This window comes from Podarcis raffonei, chromosome 6 (genome assembly GCF_027172205.1).
Source record: "Podarcis raffonei isolate rPodRaf1 chromosome 6, rPodRaf1.pri, whole genome shotgun sequence".
NCBI classification, from domain to species: domain Eukaryota; kingdom Metazoa; phylum Chordata; class Lepidosauria; order Squamata; family Lacertidae; genus Podarcis; species Podarcis raffonei.
Window position 1 is genome coordinate 56,735,139 of NC_070607.1, and position 22,576 is coordinate 56,757,714.

The 22,576-nt window shown below is 44.4% G+C and overlaps 2 protein-coding genes across 4 annotated transcripts; one reads left to right on the forward strand and one right to left on the reverse strand.

Annotated features, from left to right (window-relative positions):
- Positions 1-332: 332 nt before the first annotated feature.
- MED20 (mediator complex subunit 20) lies at positions 333-10,849 on the reverse strand. 3 transcript variants are annotated; one of them, XM_053393139.1, is made up of 4 exons: positions 10,467-10,849; positions 7,053-7,207; positions 4,373-4,626; positions 333-1,465 (listed from the first exon to the last, which is right to left on the reverse strand). In XM_053393139.1, exons 1-4 carry the CDS (start codon positions 10,478-10,480, stop codon positions 1,250-1,252), a joined length of 639 nt encoding a protein of 212 aa, XP_053249114.1. In that variant the 5' UTR covers positions 10,481-10,849; the 3' UTR covers positions 333-1,249. The 3 variants fall into 3 exon arrangements, with proteins under 3 accessions (XP_053249114.1, XP_053249115.1, XP_053249116.1); XM_053393140.1 differs by having other exon boundaries at positions 10,448-10,472; XM_053393141.1 differs by lacking the exon at positions 10,467-10,849 and having other exon boundaries at positions 4,373-4,621; positions 7,053-7,160.
- A 1,150-nt stretch (positions 10,850-11,999) lies between these two features.
- BYSL (bystin like) lies at positions 12,000-20,881 on the forward strand. Its single transcript, XM_053393143.1, has 7 exons — positions 12,000-12,337; positions 14,243-14,405; positions 16,442-16,580; positions 17,004-17,137; positions 18,753-18,913; positions 19,708-19,810; positions 20,280-20,881. Exons 1-7 carry the CDS (start codon positions 12,058-12,060, stop codon positions 20,626-20,628), a joined length of 1,329 nt encoding a protein of 442 aa, XP_053249118.1. The 5' UTR covers positions 12,000-12,057; the 3' UTR covers positions 20,629-20,881.
- Positions 20,882-22,576: the final 1,695 nt, after the last annotated feature.

Below are 22,576 nucleotides of genomic sequence, written 5' to 3' on the forward strand. Positions count from 1 at the left end.
CAATCGTCATATGCTGTGTAGTGGTTTCAACAGCACCAGCCCAACAGTACCAAATGTATTGCTATCTCAGCACAAAGGCGGCACAAATTTCCATTACTGGAGCACAGGTACAGAGTTTCCTTACTTGCACACTATTACAAGGATCCTGTGGCTGAAGCCTACAGCCTGTTGCTACTACACAGAATAGCACAATACCAGGCTCATACACAAATAGGTCAGGGGGAAGAGAGAGGCAATTGTAAGGCTGGGGGGGGGGGAGGTTTACACAGCCAATCCAAATTCTTTATCAAGATTTGGACTCCGTTAATAAAGAAGAGAGGGTCCTAGATTAGTTTTGTGTTTGTTTTTTTAATTTGGGAAGCTTTAAATGCAGTAAACACAACAAACTGTAGAAGTAACAAAACATAACAAGTTTTAAAACACAAACAAATACAATAAGGTGAAAATGTTGTGCATTTTTTGATATCATCTTCAAAAGATAATGATGCCTTAGTGATTTTGACTGAAATCTTGCTCTGTACAAGTTTTGCACTGTCAGGGCTTTTATATGTTCCAGCAGAAAACATTAGTCAAGAAGGCAGAGGAATTAAGCCCTAAGACTTCAGTGAAATGAACCTGAAGCCCAAACATTTTATTCTTCTCAAATGCTTTTTGAAGATAGTGAGATGCCAATAACTTAAACACAGATAGGCCAACAGATAATTTATCTTGCTTGCTTCAACGAGATATTACATTTCAACCCAAAATATAAATCTCCCACAAATTATAGGATAAAATCTATAAAATAGATAACATCTACAACATTAATATGCAAAATTAAAGTTCCTTTAATAAAAAGCCATATTAACATATTTTCACTCTCATAGAAATTTCATGTTCACTCATAGCCAGTCAAGGAAATTAAGGACCCCCAAAGCCCATTCTCCTATTTCTATGCAATTTCAACCTGTGCTCCTTCAAGATGATTGTTTTCCTCCAGTTTCCACTCAGGGGCAGGAATCTTGCTTCAAGAGCGGGAGGCAGATCTCTGAGATAGCAGTCTGAGGCAAAGTATGCCATTATTATAAGAGAGGCATACCCCTGGAGGTTTGAGATGAGACAGAATTAATTCTACCTCTCTTAGGGAGACAGACTGCATTGATTTAATGGGAAACAATTGCGATCTGGACTACTGGGATGGAACTGCAATTTCAACCGACTATTCAGCAAACTGATTGCTCCCGTGAAGTAAGGCCTTACGAAGCTTTCCTCATCTGATTCCTGCGACAGGCACCTGCTGCTGCTTGCGAATCTTGTTGAAGAGTTCCATGTACTGGACCATTGTGTCAGCCGAGCTGTAGATGCTGTCGTGCTTATTGCCAAACACAGAAGGGATTCCGGGAGCGTGACTTCCCATGAAGCTTTGCATGAACTCCATTAACAGGTTCCAGCAGTCGTTGGCTACCACACACGGACAGTATTCCACCTGGCAACAGAAACAAAAGCTCTGAAGCAGCCAGCAGCCAACAAGAACTCTCCAGCGGGCAGTTACGATTCCATCCCAACCTCTCAAAAAGCATAATGTTTAGCAGCAGTGGAGAGGCTCACCCGTTCTTTGCAAGAAAGATTGCTGGGGGTTAATGGAGATCGTGAAAATCCTGAGGCGCTTGAGAACTTTCAAGCAGACACTCTCAGGTTCTAGCTCTATTTAGGGTTGTATCAAACACTGCTGTTTCGTTCAAGCAGCAGATTTCCATTTGTACTATGGAAATTTCCTCTCCGTTGCAGCCCCCACCCCCGTGTACCCTCAAAATCTGCTCCATATGGTTGCGGGGTGCTCCAGAATAGATTTTGGAATTGCATAGTGCGAGGAAGGGGAACTCCCACTGTGCAAACAGAACTCTGGTCATGCAGCACTGGCTACAACCCTTAAGCTTGCATGGGCTTATCACTGCAAGATTAGAATAAATGCCAAAAGCAAGGGCAAATTCAGTGCCTTTTCGGGGTGGAGTCCAGAATACTGGAAGTGTGAATATTATAAAGCAACCCCCTTCTTTCTGACTCATAGCAATTTTTTTTTATTATAAATAAGCGTAAGACTAAAATTAGCCAAAGTCACAAAACGTTTGCTCATGTCACAAATGTTGGATTAATTCTGGGTTCTGATCAAAACCAGGCTTTGGCAAACCTCTCGGGGGTGGGGAGAAACAGTTCCAAAGCTGAGGAATTGCCAGTCAAGTTACCTCCCTCTAGGATTTTACTGTTCATCCTCAGCAGATGGAGACACAGCTCTCAGCTGATTAGAGACAATTACTGAACCCAGAGGAGGAAGTAGTATTTATACGGTATAGCTGCAATGCCTAGGTAATTGACAAAGTGACACAGCAAATAAGTGCTAGGTACTGATATGAAAGTCTCAGCTTTTCAAGCATATGCCTTTGGTTCTGATCATTGGATCATTTCTTTGGCTGAGATCAACAAGGCCACCTTGTCATTTGTTTTAATTGGCATTCATTGCACAACAAAGGTTTAACGCTACAAATCCAAAAGAAAAGCTTTGTGTAGGTTTGTGTATGTTCAGAGCTTGCTAACCACTACCCAGTCAGTTCTCCAAGGCATTGGACTAGCCTTGTTTAAAAATCAAAACCATGCCCATAAATCGGCATAAACAACTCAAATTTAATTTGTGAATCACACCTTCTCAAATGCATTTTGATTAGTTCAGAACCAAAGATAGCACATCCTGTTCACAGGAAAATGTTTCATCTGTAAACAGGATTAGGTCTTTGATAATACTTTTTTTAAATTGTTGAAATTAAAAGACCTAACTGTCTGGATTGCCGAGCCAAAGTTCAATTAGTAACATAACCTCCATTCTAACAAATGTTTTACACTTTGAGCACAGGTGTAATATCCCAAGAGACTCTCCTGTCAACAATTCTGTTGTAGCATTCTGCGTTAATGGCAGTTTCTGGACCAAGCACAAGGGAAGCCCCATGTAGAGTGTATTCAAGTAGTGTAGCCTTGAAGTTACCAAGATGACTCAGTGCAGGAATGGTTGCAGCTGTCTGCCCTCTTTGCCACCAAGGACAAGGTTACATACCTGCTCCTTCAGAGGGAGCGCAACCCCATCTGTGGCAGGCAATGGACCAGTTTCTCAGACACAAAAACCACTTGCCCACAGAGCCTCTTTCTTGCCAGGATTCAGTCTCATCTTATGCCCTCTCATTCAGCCCACCATTGCATCCAGACACTGGCCCAGGATCTTCACTGCCTCTTGCTTTTAATGGACAACTAGGCTATGGACAACTAGAGCTGAGTGTCACCAGCATATTGATGGCACCTTGCTCCATTTGCCCCAGTGATAGCCCCTAATGGGATCAGAGATAGAAATGGCAAAGTCTGAATCTAGCAGTGTAAAAACAGCCACCAACACACATACACCATTACATTGCTCCAAGACTGCTCAACTTCTGGGGCACTGCCATAAACTCCACGATAGCACTGGTATGCATTAGCTTTTTAAAACGTCTTGAGGAAAAGCAGCAGTGGACTCTGCTGGGGCACTGACAACTGCCGAAGGATGTCACCCCACTGACACCAGGCTTTCCCTCAACTGAAACAGCTCAGTGACCTCGAGCTGTCAGCTGTCTGAATCTGCTCCGCCAAGAATTGCCCATCCATCCACCCAGTTTTCATTTTTCATGAACTAGGCATATATCCGCCCCCTAAAAAGCTCATGTTATACAATGCCTACAAAACACTCTATGGAGAACAGTTACACAGCTAATGTGCTACAACTGGTGCTTAGTAAGCTCGTTGTAACGGGATCACTTCTTTTAAAGCCTGTGTGCCAAGCAAATCAACCAACTTGTGGACCCTCAGGTTGAAATAGTCACGGCTTTGCACAGAGATAAAAGATCATGAAGGGAAAGACAGGCTTCTCAGCATGTGTGGAGAAAAAATGAGTACAACATAGCAATTCCCTTTTTGAGATACAACCCCTTAACCAAAGTGGGGTGGGGTGGGGGTCTGGACAGGGATATGGGAAGGGTTTGTGTAGGTTTCATGAACTCTGGACCACCCTGGTACCCTGCCTGTGTGCACAACCAGCTTTAGGCTCTGAGGGGAGAAACTAGGTACTGTAATGTCCTATGGAAGGACTGGGGAACCTGTAGCACTTCAGATGTTGTTTAATTCCAGCTCCCAAGAGCCCCAGTTAGCATGCAGTCCACACCACCTCAAAGGCCCACAAAGACCGTCTCACCTCCTATATACTTATTAGACATGTTTCCTGATTCAGTAAACTGTTTGCTATACCTGTCCTGAGCTGGAGCCATGTAATATATTACCTCATATGCTGACTTCCCCCCCGTTTGAGGAGCATCCTTACCTCCACAGATATACCACGGGCGCTGGGCCCCATGGTAACAGTGCCAATCTTCACCAAGAAATCGCAGTACTGGTACCGGGTTCCCCGGCTCTCTATCTTGTTCCCTTTGGCATTCTGAAAGAAGCCTTTCAGCTTCACCATAAGCACGTCAAAGTTGGCATCCGCTATGAGGCAAGGACCATTTTCAAAGAGAGCGAAGCAGCTGAGGGGATATTCGGAATTGTGCATCACATACATCAGCTTGGCAGCCTGCCCTGAAACAAGAGCAGCATTACTTTCACTTCAAGGTTGTTATTCCTTCCCTCTTAAGATGCTTTAAAATGAAACATCTGTTACATTTTCCTTTGTCTCTTTGCTGCTTGACAACCACTGGGGCTGTTACAGAATCTCTATGTCGCGCTGGTTGCTGAATGGCTTTTCCAGGCTAGCAAAACACAATCAATGTTATTTTACTTAAAGAACCACGATCTTGAGATAAATGAGCATTTGTTCTTTCTAGAGTACCGATATATACTTCAGATACACATCCGCTTAACCTCCTTACAAAAGTACACTCAACAACATTCTTTTGCAAGATGGAGAGAAGAGGGGTTTGACTATAATTTGAATTTGCAGGATTTGGGGTATATTTGTGGCATATTTCTTTCCAGTTTTGAGTGGTGTGGGTTGTATTAGACCTGTCTTTTATATATGTTTGGAATGGATGTGATTTTAGACTTCATTCTATTCTGTTTTTATATCTGATTTTAATGTCTGTAATGTAAGTTGGTCTGGGTTTTTTTTTTAAAAGGCAAGTACAATGATGTGTTAGCAACTGATGCAACTGTCCCCTGTGCTGCAACTGTTTTAGGATTCCAAATAAGATGCATCTTTATAACTAATCTAAATGAGGCTTTAGAAATACCTCTTTAAAAAATCACTGCAGGGTTTCGCTCCAGATTAAACTAGTAGTTATACAGGCAGCCTAATCCGATCTATTTTTAATTCAGATGCTCACTGTCACTGGGCTTACTCCCAGATATGCTTACAGTACAGCTCTAGTGGTGTTTTGCTGTTTTTCCTCCACAGTTTTAATGTGCTTAGTGAAAGCCAGGAGTAGGGCATTGATTCAAGCTCTACTGAGGAACTGTAGAAATATATGTATCTCCATGCTAGCAACCATGGATCCAGCCATGTTTATGAACCTGAGGCAAAAGGATGGGCGCCCAAGTACACTGCTGACATCTAGAGGGAAAAATAATTAACTTATGAGAAAGTGGCAAAGAATATTTGCTGGCAATCCAGAACGGCAAACTCCCTGAGCCATATTCCAGGGTAATGAGGAATACACTGAACGTTTCCAAGTTCCTTCAGGAAATCTGGCTTCAGCTACCTCTGTAAAACCTCAGCTCTGCTAATTATCTTCCAGATGAATTTAATTCAGGTCTAACAAGCATCACATAGCCTGTAAAATATGTTTTGCTTAGATTAATGGAACCTTGAATCAATCATATGTCATTTGGAAGACACAAACATTGCTGAAATGTTCATTTGTCAACAAGTTTTTGTTCTTTCAAAGACTTACTTGCAGGGTTTATCTGATGATGCTAAAAGTGCTTGGCACTAGTGGGTTGGATCCTGACTAATGATGCAAAGGTCCACTGAACTTTGTTTCCACTGCAGTCAGTGGAACAAGCAAGGATGCTGAAAAGGGTGTGTGTGTGCAAAGAGATACATCTATACCAGCCCAAAGGACAGTGGGTACATGAGATTTTAGTTTTTTAAGTAAGTCTCGATCCCTTTTAGAACAAAGATTATGAAGCAAAATGTATAGGTGCCATTCAAAACCCATTGCTTTGTGAGATATGAACCCACTGTGATCGCTGAGTGCTAGAGAGAAATTTAGATTCATACAACTTGAAGAGAAGACCCCCCCAAACAATTTCAAAATGACCCAGGAAGTCCTTCCTTCACTGTCCAGAGAAAGGACTTCCTGGTTCATTCTGAAGCCGTTTTTAGGACTTCCTTGGCCACTTTAAATTTCTCTCTCTAAATTCCTACAATGGAGAATAGACCAGTTCATATGGAAGTGATGTTCTCAAGATTCCTTAGTAGAGAAGTGATAGTTGCAAAAGGTAGCAGCAAAGACAGGAGTTCATGTTCTTTCTGATTCAGGTTTAGTTTCATGCCAAAACTGCTATTTTTCTGAGTTTGTGTATATTTAAGAAAAATACTCTGCTAATACAAATACAAATAAAATCAATCATTAGTATATTGATGATACAGGGGCTAGATACGGTGTTTGAGAAAGCATAAGTTACAGCCCTGCAAAGTACTCCAGTGCTGCCGTACTTTTTTTTCTTTTTGTGGGGGAGAGGGGATAGTAATGTATGACAACCCTGCAGTGTAGTCCAGGACTGTTAGCCAGCCTCTGGGTGTGTTGGATTTATGTATGTATTTAGGAAAATGCAGTTAAGGCCACTGTACCAGCAACACGGTTTGTGAGAGGAGAATTAATTAAGCTTTTCCATCCTTGAGGGGGAAATAGGGAGATTCTTGAGGATGGGTTGTTGCTACTTGCATAAACACTAAAATGGGTACACCCTTGTTAAGGGCTCAAATCCTTTTTGGTAAATAAAGAGAATGAACAGTAGCGGTTTGACCTGCTGTAGATTTAAATTGTAGGAAATTAAATGCTTACCTTGATTGCCCATTGTGGAGGGTGCAGTGTGGTATGTTTCGCAGTCTACACAAAAGGTTCCCTGTTTCTCTGCTCCAAGCAGCTCAAGCTTTCTTGTTAAAATTTCAACTGTTTGCTGGACACTCTTCCCCTCCGTCACTGGCATCTGGGAAACACTAATACAGGAGAAAGGGTTTCAACAAAAAAAACACCCCATTGATCAAAATCATAGCCACTATGTACTTTAGTTCTTTATATGCTACCCAAGGAAGCCCATGTTTGTGACATCTTTATTGTCAATATTAACATAGCACTACCAGTGCATATGACCCCTTTGCAAACTAGATTGTAGTAAAAACAAATTTAAGTTGTTATTACAGTGGTAGCTCGGGTTACATATTCTTCAGGTTACAGACTCCGCTAACTCAGAAATAGTACCTTGGGTTAAGAACTTTGCTTCAGAATAAGAACAGAAATCGTGCAGCGGTTGCCCAGCAGCAGCAGGAGGCCCCATTAGCTAAAGTGGTGCTTCAGGTTAAGAACAGTTTCAGGTTAAGAACAGACTTCAAGAACGAATTAAGTTCTTAACCCTGAGGTACCACTGTTTATCTATTTTTAATTGCTAACTGCTTTGGGATGTTTCATGGGCAGTGATAAACAAGTAAATAAACAAAACAAAAAAATTGTCTGCCCCAAGAGGCTTACCATCTAAGTTTCAATAGTGTGGGAGACATACCTGGTTTTTGTAGAATATCACACAATTTATCTCAAGCCACTTCTAAAAACTCAAATAATTAATAAATGGGGACTTATGTATATAGGCTAAACTGACATGGAAGAGTGTGGAGTGTTAGCTCAAGCCACAAAAATTCTCATACTGTGTGGAATCTGCTTTATAACCAAGAGCATTCTGTAACTACAAATACAGACTTATTAACAGTTACTTGCAATAGTTACAACTAGGAAGACAGACTGGAAACTAGAAGAGAGTTGCTGTTCTCCCACTGGCTGGGTTGATATGCCGCAAGTAACTGAGATACTGCAAGTGTGTGAGTAAACATTTATGGCCTGGTATCTTTTATGATATTATTTGCAAGGCTGTATAAAGCATTTGAATGAGACTGAGAGTGAGGTAGACCAGACAAAATCTGCTTGTTTCAGATGTTTTCCTACACACCTTGAATGTGCCATGCACTGGGTATCACTGGCAATGAGGCGCAAAACTAAACACATTGACAATAATTTATTCAGTTGGTTTTCAAGGCTGGTAGATGTACACACACACACACACACACACACACACACACACTTGTAATGGTGTACTAGTGAAGAAACATACATTTAGCATAGACACGATTTTTACCATTTAAAAAATGTTGCATGGCTGGTCCAGGTTGTTAGAAGAGAAATAAGGTACACAGTGTTTTTTCTTTGTTTTGAACCTGCCCATTTACTAAGATTATCACCCAAGGTCCTACCTGAGAGCCCCAAGTTTGAAGCGTAGACAAGACCTTCTCATGAGCATATGCCCAGGTTGAAGAAGAAATATTTGCTTGACACCTCTTTTTTTTGCTAATGTAAAATGGTTTTATTTGAAAGAGCTTTTCATCATAGATAGCATAAGGATGCTCTTGTTGTTTATATTTACTAGTTCTTGAGACTGATGTGTTGCATTTGGTTTGTTTTTCCTTTATGTACCACTGGGAGGAACCCAGAGAGAAGAAACACCATGGTGCCCCTTTAGCAGCACGTCCAGATGCCTTCATCTGCCCCACCTGCAATAAAACATATCTCTCCCTTATCGGTCTCTACAGCCACATCTGGCAATGTAACTCTCCAGTGGTCCTGCCCTTACATGAAAAGAAGCCCAGTGCAGCAACAGTATCATAAAAACACTGTCATTAGAATTACTTTTTGAAAGTCAAAAACATTCTAGGTTATAAGCATTCTAAAAATAGTTTAAAAACAATAGACTGATCTAAGCTAATGATTTCAGGATTTCCCGGAACAGTATCTTTCAGCCATCCATTGGCTCAGTAAGGAGGAATCTTTTCAAATTCCTCCTAAAAATCAATAATCATAGAATCATAGAATCATAGAGTTGGAAGAGACCACAAGGGCCATCGAGTCCAACCCCCTGCCAAGGAAACATAATGAGGGAGGGCATTTCACAGGTGAGGAGCTGCCACTGAGAAGGCCCTGTAATGGATCAACAACAACCCAGCAGCCCCCAGTTGTGGCACTAGCTACTTCAATATGTACCGGTATATTTTAATTGTAGTATAAAAATATTTTTTTATTGTTGTCTATATTTTTACATCATTCTCCTGTAAACTAGTGTGGAAAGGCTAACTATTTTAAATTAATTAGGGTGCAATCCAAACCACAACCAATGCCTGTCCCCCTCAAGCTGGTGGGGGAAAGAAGGGGGCAACTTGCTGTGGCAGCCTGGAGCTAGCACAGCAATCAGGCTCAATTCTGTCATGTGATATCAGTGGGGCTGTTTCCGGATCCAGCTCAGCCCTTCCCCAGAACTTCAAGGAGGCTTGGATTGCTATGCCCGTAATACTGAACTCTCTGGATTCTCATGGGAATAAAATGGGGAAAGAGAACTGTGTTTACCACTTTAACAAACAGCACTTGCCACCTTGGAAGAAAGGTGGACTTGCAATAAAATACTAAAAATCTGTAATTTATATATCTAAAGGTAAGTCAACAGCAATAATTGACCAGATCCCAGATGACCCTTTGTTAGACCTCATTGTACATTGTCTTCTCCCTTTTTATCTCCTGCCTTGAGTTTTCCACCTAGGTTGAGAGGATGTGTTACTAATGGGGCAACCTAGCCAGATGGGCAGGGTATTAATTATTATTATTAAATCCAGGGCAGGGGTGCGGTGAAGCTGTGGTGATACCAGCAAGCGCATGCTCTTGCCTACATCCAGCCTCTAATGTCAAATGCACCCACCCAAGGATCCTGACTCTCTGCGTCCTTCATCTTCTCAGCCAGAATGTCACAAACCGATCTCCTCCTTTCTCATAATCAGGCAACTGCCTCGGCTATTGCAACAACCCCCCATTTGCGGGGACACGCAATTCGTTCACACAGCCAGGTCACCTACTTACACCCTCCCCTCTGCTGAAGGCGTCTCAACGGCAGTTGCGTCTATTTGAACAACCCTGCCTCCCGCTGCTGCTGCTGCTTCACGAGCATCTCGACTCGCCTTGTCTTTAAAGCGCCGGTAAACCCAATTCTACTACAAAACCCGCCGCTCGCGTGTTCACACGTTACAGTTCTAAAACCTATCCTTCCCCAACTCCTTTTCGAAGTCTTTTCGGCTACTGATCGTCTCCCATCAAGCACCACCAGCCTGCTACAAACTCTGCGGCAGCAAAATGCCCGAGTCAATCAATACCCGAGTCAAAATGCCGTACCAGGTGACTCCCATGTTTCCGACGGCCTCCGCGAGAGACAGGGGTAGTCCTTGCAAAAGAAAAAGAAAGAAAGATCGATCGCGGCTCCAAGGCGCTTCCCTCCTGGCCTTTTAAACGCGTGCAAAGAATGCTCTTCGGGGCGTCTGCACAGGAGCCTCCTTGCCGGAACAGGGACGAAGAATCAGCCTCGCCTTCCACGCTCTCACAGAAGAAAGCCAAAAGGAAGTGATGCAACCGAGCTGAGAAAGGCCCCATCTAGAACCAGCCACCTGGTGCTCCAAGCAGGTAATGCAGAAGCATCGTCCAGAGAGGAGCAATGGGCATCTTATGAAGCCATCCTGCCCGATGAAGATCCGGGTCTGGATCAGTACCTGGATGAAATGGGACCAGAAGGTCGCCACGGTGGAAGAAAGGCGGGATTTTTTTTAAATTAAAAAATGTAATAAATAAGCGCTACAGCTATAAGCCGTAGTATGAATTGAGTGGGATTTTGGTTTGCAAAGCCAAACCGGTCTCAGCGCCAGCTCTAACCTGCGATGATATTGCAGGGTTGTGTTGCTGCCATGAGCTCCAGCTTCACACCCCACCTACACAGAGAGTATTCCTACACCGCAGGGTTGTTGTCAAGCCCCCAACGTCAACACCACAGAGCTGTTGTGGGGCATGTTTTTTCTCCGCCTCGGCTTGAAACACGGATCTGCAGTGTGAGGACAGGGGACTGCATCGCCACTGAAGTTTGAACAGGCAGAGCTATTCATATGGGGGTTTTCCTTTGAGGGGGAGGATGCTTCTTCACACGAAATAAGCTCTCCCTCAGCAAGGGAAAGCACACCCGACTTTGCCGCGGCCATTTGCCCCATAGCAGACACCGCAGCGCCGCCAGCGCGAGATCCCGGGATTCCTCCATTGATTGCTATGGGCAGCTGTCACTTCCGGCCCCGAGGGGCATTTTAAAATGGCTTCTCTGAGCAGAAACCAAGAGGGTGACCCACACTCGGGCAAACTCACAAAGACTCACTTAAAGACTAACACACTTTATTTATTTGTATTTTTTAAAAAAAACACACCACATTTTTATATTAAAGATTTCTTGGTTTGCTAAAGTATGTGCAATGTCTCTTTTTTCAAGTTACATTTTCTACAGATCAGTTTCATTTGTTGAGACATTAGTGTTACCTTAGGAAGAAAAGGGGGAAAGAGGTGGAGGGGGGCATGGTGAGTGGGGTCGGGGTCGGGTGGCAATGCTTCTGTTCTGCTTAATGTATGTGTGGGGTTTTGGGTCAGCGTCGCTTGTGCGAGTTCTCTTTACTATGCGCTTGTGTTCCAACCCCAACCTCTCTCACTACCAAAGGAGACTAACACAATTTATTTGACCGTCAACTTTCGCCATAAGCAGTGAGGCTTACTATGCCTCAACAGCTGGGGATGCCGCAAGAATCTCTGCTGCAGAGTTCAGCGGGAGCCCGGAAACCGCCTATCCAGGCAACGACGCGTTTCTCTGTATTCATAGCTCTGCAGTCGGGAGAGCGCGCATGCGCTTTGCAACTGCCCCTCCTCACACGTGTGCCGGCTCTTCAGCTCGGGGGGCACCATGCCGAAGGTGAAGCGCTCGAGGGGCTCCGGCGGGGCGGCGAAGGCGGCGTCCGTTCCGCTGGCCGAGCAGATCCTCCAGGGCGACTCCGTGAAGCCCGTGACGAGGGTGAAGCGGCGGGGCAAAGCGGGGAAGCATGGCGGCGGCGAGGACGAGTACGTGGACGAGAAGCTCTCCCGGAGGATCCTGGAACAGGCTCGGATCCAGCAAGAGGAGCTGGAGGCCGAGCACGGCGCCGCGGGCGGAGGCGAGCCCGAGAAGGCGAAGACCACCGTCCTGGGTGAGCGTCCCTTGGGTGGGGGGTGGGGGGCACTTGCTTTGCTTGACTCCAACCCCCTGCACCTTCAGGTGGGGCTGGGAAGGACCCCTCTCTGAGCGCCAGCCTCCTCCTCCCTGCTTGGTTCCCTCCAGGTGTCGCTGGGCTGCAACATCTGTTCTTGCTATGCTATCCCTGAAGGAGCGTCTCCACCCCCATCGTTCAGCCCGGACCCTGAGGTCCTCCTCCGAGGGTCTTCTGCTGGTTCCCTCACTGAGAGAAGCGAGGTTGCAGGGAACCAGGCAAAGGGTCTTCTCCGTAGTGGCTCCCGCCCTGTGGGACGCCCTCCCACCAGATGTCAAGGAAATAAACAACTACAATCATACCTCGGGTTACAGACACTGCAGGTTACGTTTTTTTGGGTTACAGACCGCCAAAACCCGGAAGTACCGGAACAGGTTACTTCTGGGTTTCGGCAGTCACACATGCACAGAAGCGCTAAATCACCCTTTGTGCATGCACAGAAGACCAAATCGCAACCTGTGTGTGTGCAGATGCGCTGCTGCGGGTTGCAAACATGCATCCTGCACGGATCACGTTTGCAACCCGACCGTCCACTGTATCTGACTTTTAGAAGACATCTGAAGGCAGCCCTGTTTAGAGAAGTTTTTAATGTCTGGTGTTTTATTGTATTTTTAATATTCTATTGGAAGCTGCCCAGAGTGGCTGGGGAAACCTAGCCAGATGGGTGGGATATAAATAAATTATTATTATTATTTATTTATTTATTTATCTATCTATCTATCTATCTATCTATCAATCATAAGTGGGGCTGGTGGGAGTTGTAGCTTGTAAAGCTCTAGGAGGCCTGTGGACAAACCCAATAGGCAGTGCTTAGTGGCCAGAGAATGCTAACCCACTTGGTTGGGGGAGGAACAGAAAAAAGTGACGAGAGAACGGGAAACATAGAATTTTTGGAGTAGAGTTGGAAGGGGCCCTGAGGGTCATCTGGTTCAACCCCCTGCATTGCAGGAATTTCAACTGAAGCATACCTGACAGATGGCCATAATAATAATAATAATAATAATAATAATAATAATAATAATAATTTATTATTTATACCCCACCCATCTGGCTGGGCCTCCCCAGCCACTCTGGGCGGCTTCCATAAAAACCAAAAATACAGTAAAATATCACACGTTAAAAACTTCCCTGAACAGGGCTGCCTTAAGATGTCTTCTGAATGTCAGGTAGTTGTTTATCGCTTTGACATCTGCTGGAAGGGCGTTCCACAGGGCGGGCGCCACTACCGAGAAGGCCCTCTGCCTGGTTCCCTGTAGCTTTGCTTCTCGCAATGAGGGAACCGCCAGAAGGCCCTCGGCGCTGGACCTCAGCCTCCAGCCTCTGCTTTAAAACCTCTCGTGAAAGAGAGTACCATTTTCCAAGGGAGTCCATTCCGCTATCGGAGGTCTTACCAGCGGAAAGATCTTCCTGATGTTTAGTTGGAATCTCCTTTCTTGTAACTTGAATCCATTGGTTTGAGGTTTACCCTCCAGAGCAGGAAAAAACGAACTTGCTCCATCTTCTGTGTGACAGCCCTTTAGATATTTGAAGAAGGAGCATTTCACACTTCAGTGCTTTGTTGCAGGTTCCACGTGTTATAGTTATAACTCTTTTTTGTTAAGTTTCCAATACCTGAAAGAAATAGCTGCATAGGAAGCTGCATTATACTAAGTCAAACCATTGTTCCATCTTGCTCAGTGTTTTCAACAGCAACTGGCAGTGGCTGTCTAGGATTTCTGACAGGGGACATTCCCAGCCTTATCTAGTGATGCCAAATATCAAACCAGGGCAGACACTCTACCACTGAGCCAGGATTTGTTTATTCTGATTAAATATCCAAACCTGTATTTGTTCTACTCTTTCCAGGACCTGCCTCAAAGGACAGAGATTCAGATACAGATGATGATGAGTGGCCAACACTGGAGCAAGCTGCAGCCATGGGGAAGGGAGAGTACTGTGATGAGGTAACTGTGAATCCAGAGGATGAAAAAGCCATTGAGATGTTCATGAACAAGAATCCGCCACTGAGGTAAACGCTGGAGTGCTCAAATCCTGGCAGTTGCTTAGACTTTATTTTTTATGTTGCAGTATTTATAGATTGCTTAGTGGTAAAAAGTTAGACATGGAAAGCAAGTTGACAAACAAAAATATAAATCATATCAGCAGATACACACACACACACACACACACACACACACTATACATGTCAACTTTACATGTCTGGGTAGGCTTCCCTAAACATAAATGTTTTTAGCAGGTGCTAAAACACTGTACAGAGAAGGTACTTGCTTAATGTCAATGGGCAGGGAGTTCCATAGTGTAAGGAACCAAACTTTTAGTATGGAAGTACCTACAAGCACAGAATGGACATTGTGTGGGACTTGTAAAAGTGCCTGAGTGAGCATATGTGGAGTAAAGCTGTTAATGTTTTTGTCTCTTTGAGTGAATTGAGCTTGAATTAGGCTATGTTGTTGGACAGCCTCTGGTAGGCAAGATGTATGTATACTCTTTCCCTTACCCCCTTGTCCATTCTCATTTATGCAGTTTTTAAGAATGTGTAATGTTCTACTTCTTGCATGACAGTTATCCAATGTAAAATTAAATGTGAGCCATTTCCTTTCTGGAAGGGGATAAAGGCTTGTTGAACTGTGTACAGGACTGTAAAACTATTTGAAATTGTTAGGCTTCTAGGTGACTAAGTTATCTCTGCTGTATGGTTTTACCTCCACCCCCACCCTGAGTTTCATCACTTCAATGAGCCCTGGGTGCAAGTGCCTGTTTTGTATTGGTTATACTTGAGAGGGTTCTGAGTGAAGAAAGAGAATATGAGAGAGTTTCACAGTGGTTGTTTTCCTTCCTTATGATCATTTGTGGTGTTTTATGTGCCTGTGGTACATGCAGATAGTCCATGAGTGGAGAAACTTTGACTCTCCAGAAGTTGCTGTACTGCAGTTTCCATCAGCCCCAGAAAGCATGGTCAGTGGCCAGGGATGATGGGAGTTGTAGTTCAGCAATATCTGGAGGGGCAAAGGTTGCCCACCTCTGATAGAGTTCCACATAAGCTGGTAGTCTCTGTACACACAGCAGATCTTGGTGCTGCTTTCTGAAGCCACTGACATCCCAGCAACAACTGCAGTCTTATGTAGTGGAATTAAAACTTGTTGTCAAGCTGTGTACAGGAAAAATATTTGAATTTTTTAGGCCCCCAGGTGACTAGGTACCTTGTGTTTTTCTATATCGGACTACCTGCACATTTTTGCTAATGTATGCGGAGAAGGGAACAATTGAGTAGAAGCCATTTAGTAGTACAGTGATACTTTTATGTGTGAACTGACCCTTAACAGAATATCTCATCTAAGAATTCTGGCACTGCTTTGCTTATGGAACTGGCATGATTTCATCAGATTCTCAGCAATAAGTAAAGTAAGCTAGCACCCAAGTATACTTTTCAATTCTGTTCTTGTTTTTGTTTTAACCAGCAGATGGTGCTTTAGTTATTATTTTAGGCATGCCGTCTTTGATACTGCACGGGTAGCAGGAAGCACAATTTTCAGCCCATTCTGTTTGGCATGCCCAGTAATGACCAAGTTTCCTTTCTCCAAGATTGGAATGCAGAGCAGGAACCTATGGCCCTCATATGACTTACCCACGTTAGAATTTCTTCATGCAAAATAGATTTGGGCTGACACCTCTCTTTTGGCATCATGTTATTTTTGTGAACTGAAATTTTAATTTAACCTTTAAAACTTTTGAGAGCTGCCCGTTCTTGTTGTCAATATCTTCATTGAGCTAGAACCCCAAGATCTTGATCCTCAGCAGATGCCTGTTGCCACCTTCAGGCTTATTTGTATTGCACAGCAGCCTTTTTCACTGAACAGTATGGCAGACAGTTCACTTAGCAAAGGTGGGTAGCCATGTGAGCAAGGGATATCACATGTGGAAACTTAATCTCCCCTGTTAAACGCTAGGCTGGGAATCAATCTTATTGTTGCCTCTGCTGCTTTGATTTGCCAATGAGCTTTCCAAGTTCCCTGATCCATATTGTTGCCTCTGGATACCCATTAGGCGCACCTTGGCAGACATTATCATGGAGAAGATCACTGAGAAGCAGACAGAGGTAGAAACTGTGATGTCCGAAATATCTGGTCGGCCCATGCCACAGCTTAATCCCCGTGTCCTGGAAGTCTACAAGGGTGTCAAAGAAGTAAGAGTAATGCTATTTCTGTGCAAATAGGTGTGTGTGCTTCTGCACACATCAGGTTGGACTTAGTCCAGCTGCTGCAGCGTTTAGAAATCTTAGTTTTGGGCAACTCTTTGCTTGCTCTGATTGACCACCCATAGCATGATTGGTGTGGGTGGGGAACAGCTAATGGCTGTGTTTCCATACTGGCACTATAGGTTAAGATGATGCATTATACATATGAATATTAACTAGAATTTGTTTCCATGCTGATAGACTGGTACAGATTTTGCTAGTATGTGGAAAATTAAGAATATCCTATCTGAATGCTTCTTAAAATACATTCACTGAAGATCTCTTAAACAATGGGTATAAACCCTGGAATAAAGTAGCCTTGTCTGCCTGTCCGTGTTAAATTCATCTCCCCCCCCCCCATTTCTTTTTCAGGTGCTGTCAAAATATAGGAGTGGGAAACTGCCTAAAGCATTCAAGATCATCCCAGCCTTGTCCAACTGGGAGCAGATCCTGTATATCACAGAGCCTGAAACATGGACAGCAGCTGCCATGTACCAGGCAACAAGGTAGGACTCCATCTGTGACACTGCAGGGAATAATGTGTTGTCTTGAAGGTTTCATCCTGACCCTTCCCATGAGCTGCCACAATTCCTTTGATTCTTGCTTTTTGCTCTGCTCATCCTGCAGTAGGTCGAATAGCCAAAATACAGCATTATGCAGCAGATGAGTCCTTATGCTCAATGACATACAGAAATGAAAGTCCTTGTTTCAATAATACTGATACTTATTTCTGCAATATCACTGACCTACACATGGGAAAAGTAAATGTGTGGATTGATTACAGAGCAGTTTGTGTTTATATTTCCAATAGCTCCTTTTCTTTCATTTGGGATCATAGCACTACACTGCACTTTTTAATGCATGCACATACACATCACCCTGTGCTTAAGTTTGCTGCTTTTCAGAAGTGGAACCCCGCCCCCATCAAATCCTGGGCACAAGATCAGATTCTGCCCCCTGTCCCACTCCCCAGTGTGTGGGCAGTCAGGTTGCTTTGATCTCACCACCAGCCCCCCTCCTCCCATCTACTCAACTACTCCTGCCCAGTATTGCAATGCATGAGGCTCCTCTTGTAAAAAGAAACCTGTTATTTCTATGGCAGCGTTTGAATGACCCTTGTCTAAACAAACTGTTAAGAAACTAGCAAAAAGGTACGAATTGTTGTAAGAAAGTACAGAAAGAGTAAGGTAATAATGATAAGTACAGTCATCACCAGATAGGTTATATGCATCGGGAAATGATAGGAAGTCTGTTCTATGTTAGCAAAAAGATAGGAAAAAAGAGATTGCATAAATTTAATTTAAATTTGATTTTTGTAAACATATATAAGATTATTAGTACACAATTGTTTTCATCTTGGTATATTGTGTATGTTATCTATGAATTTCAGTAAAGTATTTAAAATGGGGTTGGGGGAGACCTTTCTAGCACCATGTCTTTGAGCCAGGAGGACCTGAAACAGAGCATTAGGACCCAGAGCTCTTGAGATACAGCACAGTGGGCCCTGGGAGGAAGCTACAAGTGTAAATGCATCTGATGCTTCTTCCGTGTTCTCTCGGAGAGAGAACTTTGGTTCCTCTTCCTCTTTGGTGATACACAGTGCAGTGTGCAGCTCTGGCGAAAGACACAGGCCATTCCTAAAACGAATCTCCTCTTACACATAAACCATTAGGAATTGGTGTTTGTGGTGCATGACTAGTTGCCTGACTCTGATATATCTTGCATGGACATCTCTTTTCCTTTTTATGAGAACAAAATAATTTAAGGATCTGGCTTCTTGTGTGCGCTGCTGTCCTTGTTTCGGGTTGTATTTTAATTTTATACCATTGTAATTTGCCACTTTATTTGGTAAAGAGGAACCAAAACTGTGAAGGGTTAGGTTGAAAAGGCAGCATAGAAATGTGTAGATAAATAAAAATGATTCCGCAGCCTCAAAAGCTTGAAGTATAAAGTCAAGATGGGGGAGGGGCAGCAATGTGGAATGCTGCAGTTATACATGTATTGCATAGTGCAAGCACAAGGAGGGAAGTTGACCAGTTCCCCAACTATCCTAACTCGGGTCGCTTCTCTTTTTCTCCATTTCCACCCTCTCTCCCCAAATGCCTTTGTTCCTTTCCCTAGGATCTTTTCCTCTAACCTCAAAGAGAGGATGGCCCAGAGGTTCTACAATCTGGTGCTTCTCCCGCGAGTCAGAGATGACATTGCTGAATATAAGCGCCTCAACTTCCATCTTTACATGGCATTGAAGAAGGCCTTGTTCAAACCTGGAGCCTGGTTCAAAGGTGAGTGGAAAGTTGACCTTGGAGGACAAATACATGGAAATGAGGTTTATCCAGGGGTTCATATATTTCACTATAATAACACAAGAGCCTGCTGGATCAGGCCGACGACCCATCTGGTCCAGCATCCTGTTCTCACAGTGGCTACCCAGAGGCCTGAGAGAAACCCTCAAGCAGAATCTGAACACAAGAGCCCTCTCCCCTCCTGTGGTTTCCAGCAACCGGCATTTGGAAGCTTTGCTGCCTCTGGAACACAATTCACGGTAGTGGAAAATTATCAAAATATGCACTTGATAAATATGCATTTATCACATATTTTGTGATGGTTTGTTTTGTGAGGGTTTGTTTTTCAACAACAAAACCCCAAATACAGAATGGAATTATGAGTGAAATCATTACCAACCTGACACAAAGTGGAAACAAAGAAAATTGCTCATTCCTGCTGCTCAGTCCTCTCCCCCCCCCCAAAAAAAGTTGGCAGTTTTCTCTCTTGACAGGCTCCAGTCCCAGAAGTAAGACAGGCTAGGAGGAAAGCCTCAAGGGGAAGCTGCTTCTGGGTTTGATGAATTATTCTTAAACTTGATTTTATTGATAAATAATACTGAACTGTGCAGAGGTGTTGTTAGTGTGGTATGTGTGTGTTGCATATTCTTGCATCAGCCTTCTAGATGCGAAAGAACTGAATGATTCCCCCCCCCCTAAAAAAATAGTTTTAGCCTTTGATGAAACACTTTCTGTGTCTATATAAGAGATAACTATATGATGCTCCTTTCTCCCCACTTCCCTCATCTCCCCAGGGATCCTCCTCCCCATATGTGAGTCAGGAACATGCACACTTCGAGAAGCCATTATTGTGGGCAGTATCCTCACCAAGTGCTCCATCCCTGTCCTTCACTCCGGGTAAGAAGAGTTAGGCTAATTTCGAGGTGGAAGGGAAATTGCACTAATGATAACAATAATAAATAATTTTATTATTTATACCCCGCCCATCTGGCTGTGTTTCCCCAGCCACTCTGGAATGGTAGGACTGGATAGAGTTTCCTGCCCTTTCTCCCATGCATCTCTCCCCCCCCCCCCCGGTGCGGGGTCAGAAACACCTTTGCTGTCTTGGGGAATGTCTTCCTAAGCCTGCATGGGCTTCCCCATTACAGATTGTATTCTGAAGCCACGCTTGTAGCTGGGCTGAGGGTCTGCAGTGTGACTATCAAAGGAACTTGCCAGAGAGTACTTAACTAAACTGGGGCAATTTCCTTGTGTCACTTTTTCTCTTCCCTTGGCTTTCACGAGTGGAGGGTCATCCATTGATGTGGACCTGCAACAAAGCCTCATTTGCTCCTCCTCCTTTTCTTCCCCTCCTCCACCCCCACAGGGCTGCTATGCTAAAGATTGCTGAGATGGAGTACAGTGGCGCCAATAGCATCTTTCTCCGCCTGCTCATTGACAAGAAGTACGCCTTGCCTTTCCGGGTGGTGGATGCCCTGGTCTTTCACTTCCTCGCCTTCCGGACGGACCGACGCACCCTGCCTGTCCTCTGGCACCAGTGCCTCCTGACCTTTGCCCAGCGATACAAAGAGGACCTGTCCTCAGAGCAGAAAGAAGCCCTCTTAGAGCTGCTCAAGTTTCACAGCCACCCCCAGATCTCTCCAGAGATCCGCAGGGAGCTAGTGAACTCCAAGTGCCGGGATGTGGAGGGGATGCAGCCAGTGGCAATGGAGTGAACGGAGGATGGGAAGGGGGACTCCACAGATTGTGATCACAGCAGAACTTCTGAGTCAAAGGCAGCTGCTGGTTTGAACTTGAAGCTACAGCACGCTGGCGAACAAATAGGGTTTGTACCCTCACTGCTTTGATCCACAGAAGCCTTATTTATGCAGGGTTGAAAGTATTTGCAAGCCCTCTGCCCCCTTTTGACTCAACATGCATTCATGGTGATTAGAAACCAGCATCCCTCCCATGAGAAATGGGTCCCCCTTTTGAGGTCCTGGTGGATGCAAGTTGCTGATCAACAGCAGGGAGATAAACCGTTGAGCTGCAGATTAGTAGGGAGGAAAGAGCATCTACCAACTGCAGGGGGTTGTAATTGCTCTGTAGGATCTGGCCTCCAATGGAAATACTGGTAGTCAAGAATCTTACCCTTTTACAGCAGGGGGGACCAGTCTTGGTGGCCCGTGAGCTGTATCCAGCCTTTCTGGCCCGTTTGGCTCAGAGGTGGCGTCTGGCGTCTTGCTGCTGGTCTCGCAGGGGCTGTTGGGTTGACCGTTGCACTTCTGTGATGAATGTGGCCTGCTTTGCTTTTGAGGGTGACACAGCCCAAGCACCACACATTGTGTCTGAGAGCCATAAACTCCCGAACTGGCCGTCCACTTGCCTTTCCTAGTTATCAGTTGGGGAAAACTGCATTGGGGTGGGAAGTCTCTGGCCCTCCAGATGTTGGAATCCCCACATCCCGTTTGCTCCAGCCAGTGTTGCAAGTTGCCGTGTATGGTGGGAGTTGTAGTCCAGCTACATCTAGAGGGCCATAGGCTCCCCAGCCTTGAGCTAGGCCTAAGCTGTTTCTCTGAACAAGTCTTTGGGAAACCATCTTACACCCAGCTCAGCACAACTTGCCTGAGGCTTGTATGCTGCCTCTGAGCTGGGCGGTCTCCAGCACTGGAAGAGAGAGATGCTCCAGGGATGTGATGATATGAAGTCACCTCGGGCGTTGGGGTTGGGCTGCTCAACCCCCACATAGCTAGACTGGCTGAAGAAGACTTTGGACCCCTGGAACAAGTTAGCCATTGCCAATTGAGATGCACCGAGTCCCTGCTGCCCCATCCTTGGTTAATTTGATGCTCTTCCTATTTTTTCCCCAAATAAGCAGCAGCCATCATGTATGTCATCAGGTTACTGCAGCTGAGCACCCCATATTCTTGCCTCTTTCCCTGTCCCCTCTAGGTAGATGTTCCTAGCTAAATCTGTCAGCTGGGTATTTATACATTTGAAGGTTAGATTTTTGGCTTTCTGGGTTTCTAAGGCTATTCATAGTACAGCATTAAAAATAAAGGCATGCTAGAGCTTGGTTAATGCCCATACTGCTGGTATATAAACCCAAATGAGGTGCATAAGTTTGAAATTACACTTAATGCCAAGAATAAATATCTGAGTAACCAGCAACCTTTTTTCAGAAAAGTTATTAATTAAATTTGTATATTGTCCTTCATCCGAACAGCACAGGGCAGTTCACAACAGAAAAGTACACAATGAGAACACAAAATACATAAGAAAACAAAAGCAGGCCAATAATCCTGCTCTCACAGACACATTTAAAAAGGTCATGGAATGCTAATCAGACAAAGGCCTGTTTATAGAGAAAGGTTTTGATCTGGCACCTAAAAATATGTAATGAAGACACCAGATGAACCTCCATGGGGACAGCATTCCACAAATGGGGAGCCACCACAGACAAGGCCTGTTTTTGTACTGCCACCTTCTGGATCTTTCATGGAGGGGAAACATGAAGGGCCCCAGATGATGATCACAAGAGTCCCAGGTTGGTTCATGTGGGGAGAGGCAGTCCTTGAGGTATTGCAATCCTGAGCTGTTTTAAAGCGCTATATGTCAAAACCAGCACTTTGAATTGGGCCCATTAATTAATTGGCAGCCAGCGGTCTGGCCAGGATCGGTGTA